A 7496-nucleotide genomic window follows, 5' to 3' on the forward strand; every position below is an offset into this window, starting at 1 on the left:
TGCAAATAAATGAAAATCAGATTGGCATCAAGACTTCTCATCAGCCACATGGAACACAAGAAGATAACACAGAGAATTCTTCAAAGTTCTGTGTGAACTTTGAACCTAGAATATAATTTTGAACCTAGAATTCTATATCCATTCACTATTATTCTAGTGCGAGGGCAAAATGAAGAGATATTTAGAATGTGTAATGACTCAGAAAGTGTTCCATTCACAGAAGTTTTCTGAAAGAATTTCTTGGGAATGAATTGTAGCAACAAGAAAAAATGGATTCAAGATGTAAGACTATGGAATATGCAAAATAATGTTGAGCAAAGTCATCAGCAAAAGTTGTGATTAATCTAAATAAACATGATGCATAGTACAAATTTAGTTCCACAGTAGTCTGGAGCTAAACTTCTGAATTACTATGTCATCGGAGAGAATGGTGGGATGGAAACGCTGTTAGTGTCTAAGAGTTTCATATCATTAGGGAGAAGCTACAGATATAGTAAATCTAGGCATGAATAGCAAATTTAAATTTTATTCATTTGTCAAAAATTTGTCAAAACGACAACTACTAAAAAAATAGAAATAGGATGTGTAATTTCCAAACCAATAAAGGGGGAAAAATCCCAATCCAATAAAAAAGGCAAATGAGGGGAAAAAATAAATAACAAAACACATGGAAAGAAAAAGCATAAAACAAGCTGTCAGGAATAAATCCAGACACAACAGGGATCACAGTAAGTGTGTGAGTGTGTCAAATGCTGGAGTGTGAGCATTATGAAGGCAGGGATTGTAATTGTTTGTTCACTGCTGAGTCCTTCAATTAATATTTGTTGAATGAATGAATGGATAGATGTTCTAAGATTTGATTTTCAACAATCCTGTTTAATAAACAGATCTTGGCTTTGCAGATGCTGCCAGGAGCCCCATACTATCAGCCATGGTCAACCCCACCATGTTCTTCAACATGGCTGTCAATGATGAGCCCTTGTGCCACGTCTCTTTTGAGCTGTTTGCAGACAAGTTTCCAAAGACAGCAGAAAACTTTCATGCTCTGAGCACTGAAGAGAAAGGATTTGGTTACAAGGGTTTCTGCTTTTACAGAATTATTCCAGGGTTTATGTGGTTTATGTGTCAGGGCAGTGACTTCACATACCATAATGGCACTGGTGGCAAATCCATCTATGGAGAGAAATTTGATGATGAGAACTTCATCCTGAAGCATACAGGTCCTGAACCCTCACATCCCCAAACCAATTACTTGTCCATGGCAAATGCTGGACCCAACACAAATGTTTCCCAGTTTTTCATCTGCACTGCCAAGACTGAGTGGTTGGATGGCACGCATGTGGTCTTTGGCAAGGTGAAAGAAGGCATGAATATTGTGGAGGCTATGGAGTGCTTTGGATCTAGGAAGGGCAAGACCAGCAAGATCACCACTGTTGACTGTGGACAACTCTAATGAATTTGACTTGTGTTTTTTCTTTTTAAGATGGAGTTTCACTCTTGTTTCCCAGGCTAGCGTACAATGGTGTCATCTCCGCTCTCTGCAAGCTCCGCCTCTGGGTTCAAGTGATTCTCCTGCCTCAGCCTCCCGAATAGCTGGGATTATAGGCACGCGCCACCACGCCTGGCTAATTTTGTATTTTTAGTAGAGATGGGGTTTCACCATTTTGGCCAGGCTGGTCTCAAACTCCTAACCTCAGGTGATCCACCCGCCTCAGCCACCCAAAGTGCTGGGATTAAAGGAATGAGCCACAATACCCGGTCAACTTGTGTTTTTTCTTAACCACCATGCCATTCCTTCTGTAGCTCAGGAGAGCACCCCTCCACCCCATTTGCTTGTAGTATCCTAGAATCTTTGTGCTCTCGCTGCAGTTCCCTTTGGGTTCCACGTTTTCCTTATTCCTTTCCACGTCTAGCTGGATTGCAGAGTTAAGTTTATGGTTATGAAATAAAAAGTAAATAACAACAACAACAAAAACAAAACAGATTTTTTTTTTTTTTTTTTTTTTTGAGACAGAGTCAAACTCCACCCAGGCTGGAGTGCAGTGGCATAATCTCAGATCACTGCAACCTCTGCCCCTCTGCCTCCTGGGTTCAAGCGATTCTCCTGCCTCAGCCTCCCAAGTAGCTGGGACTACAGGCATGTGCCACCGTGCCTGTCTAATTTCTATATTTTTAGTAGAGATGGGGTTTAGCCATGTTGGCCAGGCTGGTCTCAAACTCCTGATCTCAGGTGATTCACCCACCTCGGACTCCCAAAGTGCTGGGATTACAGGTGTAAGCCACCATGCCTGGCCTAAAAAACAGATCTAAATCAAATAAACAACCCACACATACCACATGCACACACATTAAGGTTGGAAATAAAGAGATGGGAAAATATTTCCCAGGAAAAGTTTGACAAAAAGAGCAAGTATGGTCATTTTGGTATCAGATGAAACAATGTCAAGGTCAAATGCATTAAACCAAATCAAGAACAATATTTTATATAACCTGGCTAGGAAGTGCAAGCAAATCAACTGACAAGTTGGATCCTATAAGATAGGTCAGTAAGATGGCTAGGCACAAAATTATCTCCACAAATTAATAGCTTCTCTATATACTAGAAATAACTAAGAAAACAAGAGGGATAAAAGATTCAAATCATATTCACAACAATAAAATGCACAAAACACCAAGTATACTGATATGATAACCCTAACAAGAAATGGGCAAGAGAAATAATGAAAAAAACTATAAAATGATGATGACAACATTATTATAAAAGCCAAGAATTGAACCCTGAAAACAGAGAGACACACCCAAAATAGAATTACTCAACATTGTAAAGATGACAGTGCTCCCCAAGGCAGTCTTTGGAGTCACTGCCATCCAAATAAAATCCCCAGAATTTGGTAAACATATACTAAAATTAATCTGGGGGAGAAAAAGCATAAGAATAACTGGGAAACATTTTGATAAGTAGTGGAGGAGAGGCTTGCCCTACCAGATATCAAAATATGGTCCTCAAGTTTAAGAATTAAACTTGTGTAAAAAGTGACAGATTAGTAATACAGAATAGAGGATCCAGAAAAACAAATCAATTTATGGCACTTTAGTTTTTGATGAAAATGACATTTCAGGTAGTGGGAGGTGATGTTCAGAACGATGTTGGGAAAAGTACCTATTCATTTTGAAAAATAAAGTTGGAATTTAACCTTGTGCCAGCACAAAAATAAATGGGTGAGGTATTAAAAAGTTAATCATAAAACCTAAACTTTAAAATATTGGAAAAATAGGAGATTTAAGAAAAATTATGCTGAAATGGGGAAAGCCTTCTTATGTAAGACACAGATTAAAAAAATAGAAAAGAAAAAATGGGTAGATTTGACTACACAAAACAAAACAAAACAAAAAAAATCCAAGACACAAAAATTCTCTGTGGGAGGTAGTATTTGCAAGATATAAAACACACAAAGGATTAATGTATATTATACTTAAAGAACTCTCATAAATCAACAGACAATCCAAAAGAAATGAACAAGGGACATGAATAAGCAATTCACAGTAGAAGAAATGCAAAAGTCAATATATATGTGAAAAACACTCAACATTATTAATAAAAGGGAAATGCAAATTAGAATTTGACATCAATTTTTATCCACACTAAGATTGAACACAAATTTTAAATGATAGAAACCATTCAATAATATCACATATATATCAGTAAGCTTTTTGGTTGTAGGTAGCATAAACACATGATTTAAACTGCCTTGAAAAGTTAATGAATTTGTTATTTGACATAACCAAATGTCTAGAGATATGGCCACTTCCTGGTGTGGTACCTTCAGTGACTTATAATGACCTTTCTTTATTGCTCTGCCAAACTTCATCCTAAGGCTGTAACTCTTAAGAGTGGCAAAAGGGTTAAGGCTGTTCCAGATACCACATCCAGTCCTGAAAAGTTTCACAAGAAGAGGGGATCTTTTCTCTTGTGACCCTTTTAGGAGGAAACCTTTCTAGAAGTTTCCCCAGGCACATTTTCCTTCATGGTTCATTAGCCCAGAATTGGGTCACATTTCCCTTCCTAAACCCATCTCTGGAAAGGGAAATGGGCTTATCCTTATCACGTGGATAAGAAGGCATCCACCATGACTGCTTTAACAAGGGCACGGGAAAATTGGTACTCTCACTCGCTACTGAATTGGTTCAGCCCATCGATATCTTCCAAAATTCAAAATTTGTACATTCTTTGAATTATCACTCCAAGGCATCTCTATAGCTGCAGAAATACTGGCATGTTGCATCAGAAACATTTACAAGGATATTCACCACAATGATGCTCATCTTAAAAACTGGACATCCTCTGAATACGCATTTATAATGGAATGGTACATTCACACAGTGCGATATAAGCAGCAGTTTCAAAAACACTTTAAGGCATAAGTGAAAAAATCAAGTTATAAAACTGTTACATTTATGTTATAAACACACTTAGAGATAACTATTTGCATACAAATGCATAGAGAAGGCATTCAAAGGATACATGCCTTACTTTCAAGGACGAAAGTCAGGATGTGGCGTATGTAGATGATTCTTCTTATTTATTTGATTTTTTAGTCTTATCATAGTGGCTTAGGCCATAAAGACATTTATTGTATTGACATTTATGTATCTCACATAAAAGTCTGGAGGTAGGTGTTTCATTGTATGCATGTGTGGCAAGGCAGTGATATTACTAAAGACCCCAGCTCTTTTTATCTGCTCAGCCATTCTTAGCATATTGGCTTAAACAAACATTTTTATTGATACACATATTTGTACATATTTATGGGGTATATGTGATATTTTGTCACATGCATAGACTGTGTAATGATCAAGTCGGGTATTTGGGGTGTCCATCACCTCCACTATTTCTCATTTCTGTATGTTGTGAACATTTCAAGTCCTCTCTTCTAGCTATTTTTAAATAGAATACATTGTTGTTAACTACAGTTGCCCACTCTGCTATCAAAGATTAGAACTTATTTTTTCTATCTAACTGTATATTTATACTCATTAAGCATGTTGGCTTTTTACTCTTAGGTTTATTACAGAGGGTCCCAAACTTTCTGGTCTGTGGTACCCTTAGTGTCTCAGTGATTTTTTTTTAATGGTGCCACTAGGCCAAAATAAATACCAAAATTTATGTTTATTGGGCAATTATTAACAGGTCCAAACAATTTAGTAGATATTCATGACCTAATAATTTAGTAGCCATTTGAAAAAAATAATACACGCAAATTGAAAGACAAAGTATTTTCATTTCATTGGTAAATAACTGTAATTACTTACTAATGGGATCCATAATTCTGATGGGCACTATACAACTTCTTGAACTTTACTGCTGTCCTCAACTCCCATTGCATTTTCATTTTTGCACAGTACTTTAAAAAAAAATTACAACTGCTGAAAACCCCATTTCACAAAGATACGCTATCAAAAGGAATTTGGTGCAATCTAATATTGAAAGTATGAACTGTCTGGATCTAGCAGTTTTCATGATGCTTGATATGTTATCACTGTTTTTAAAATTTTCCCCTGCAAATTTACATTGTGATGCCTCTGGAATTCACTGTAGCATTCCAGGGTGCCTCAGTGCATGGTTTGGGAATTGCAGGTTTATCATCTTGTAGCTGCAAGATGGTTGTCTCAGCTCCAAGCATGCATCTCTGTACAACAATATTCATGGAGGAAGAAGGTATAAGCTTTCTTCTTACTTCTTTCATTCCATTTCAAATTTATTGCAATAGAATTTGATGTAACAAAGTTCACCTATTTTGAGTATATGGCCAGACAAGTTTCGACAAATGTATACATCTGTATAATCTTCACTACAATCAAGATACAGAAGACTTTCATCACCCCAAGAAGTCCTTTTGAGCCCTTTTCCAGTCAATCTCCCCACCATCCCCCAGTGACTAGTGATCTGCTTCCTATCACTGTAGATTAAATTGATCTTTTCTAGGTTTTCATAGAAATTAGACACAAAGTATGGACTCAGGTGCTGCATACTAATTCTGAGACTCATCTATGTGGTTGCATGTGTCAGTAGTTCACTCCTTTTCTTGCTGAGTAGTAGTCTATTGTTTGACTATACCACCATTTGTCATCCATTCACCTTCAGGAAGACATTTGAGTTGTTTGCAGTTTAGGGCTGTGATATGGTTTAGCTCTGACCCCACACAAATCTCATCTTGAACTGTAGCTCCCATAAACCCCACTGTCATGGGAGGGACCCAGTGGGAGATAATTGAATCACCAGGGCAGGTTTTCCCATGTTGTTCTTGTGATAGTAAATAAGTCTCAGGAGATCTGATGGTTTTATAAAGCACAGCTCCCTTCCACACACTCTCTTGCCTGCCATCATGTAAGATGTGACTTTGCTCCTCCTTTGCCTTCCATCATGATTGTGAGGCGTCCCCAGCCATGTGGAACTGTGAGTCCATTAAAACTGTTTTTCTTTACAAATTACTCAGTCTCAGGTTATTTCTTTATAGCAGTATTGAGAGGTGAAAACGTGCTGGCAGCCCTTGCTCACTCTCAGCACCTCCTCGGTCTCGGTGTCCGCTCTGGCCACGCTTGAGGAGCCCTTCAGCCCGCCACTGCACTGTGGGAGCCCCTCTCTGAGCTGGCTGAGGCTGGAGCCGGCTCCCTCTGCTTGCTGGGAGGTGTGGAGGAAGAGGCGCTGGCGGGAACCCGGGCTGCGCACAGTGCTCGAGTTCCGGGTGGGCGTGGGCTTGGCGGCCCCTCATTCGGAGTGGCTGGCCAGCGCTGCTGGCCCCGGGCAGTGGAGGGTTTAGCACCCAGGCCAGCAGCTGCAGAGAGGGCGCCAGGTCCCCCAGCACTGCCACCCGAGCACACCAGGCTCGAATTCTTGCAAGGCCTCAGCCGCCTCTCTGTGGGGCACGGTTCAGGCCCTGCAGCCTGCCATGCCCAAGCACCCCCGTGGTGGGGTCCCCCACAGCCCCAGCCTCCCCAACGGGCACCACCCCCTGCTCCACGGTGCCTGGTCCCATCGACTGCCCGAGAGCTGAGGAGTGCAGGCGGCAGGCACGGGACTGGCAGGCAGCTCCACCCACAGCCCTGGAGCGGGATCCACTATGGGAAGCCAGCTGGGCTCCTGAGTTGGGTGCGGACCTGGAGAACCTTTATGTCTAGCTAAAGGATTGTAAATACACCAATCAGCACTCTGTGTCTAGCTCAAGGTTTGTAAACGCACCAATCACCACCCTGTCAAAACAGATCAATCCGCTCTTTGTAAAATGGACCAATCAGCAGCATGTGGGTGGGGCCAGATAAGAGAATAAAAACAGGCTGCCCCACCCAGCAGCAGCACCCTGCTTGCGTCCCCTTACACATTGTGGAAGCTTTGCTCTTTAGCTCTTCACAGTAAATCTTGATGTTGCTCGCTATTTGGGTGCACACTGTTTTTATGAGTTGTAACACTCACGGGAAACGTCTGCAGCTTCACTCCTGAG

The 7496-nt window shown here is 40.4% G+C and overlaps 1 protein-coding gene across 1 annotated transcript; it reads left to right on the forward strand.

Annotated features, from left to right (window-relative positions):
• Positions 1-931: 931 nt before the first annotated feature.
• LOC100456063 (peptidyl-prolyl cis-trans isomerase A-like) lies at positions 932-1453 on the forward strand. The gene has a single exon (XM_054529571.2). The coding sequence runs from the start codon at positions 932-934 to the stop codon at positions 1451-1453; it is 522 nt and encodes a 173-aa protein (XP_054385546.2).
• Positions 1454-7496: the final 6043 nt, after the last annotated feature.

The sequence above is a fragment of the Pongo abelii genome, chromosome 14 (assembly GCF_028885655.2).
Source record: "Pongo abelii isolate AG06213 chromosome 14, NHGRI_mPonAbe1-v2.0_pri, whole genome shotgun sequence".
Classification (NCBI taxonomy): domain Eukaryota; kingdom Metazoa; phylum Chordata; class Mammalia; order Primates; family Hominidae; genus Pongo; species Pongo abelii.

Coding starts and splice junctions, on each gene's coding strand:
- LOC100456063 (XM_054529571.2), top strand. CDS start 932: ATGGTCAACCCCACCATGTTCTTCAACATGGCTGTCAATGATGAGCCC.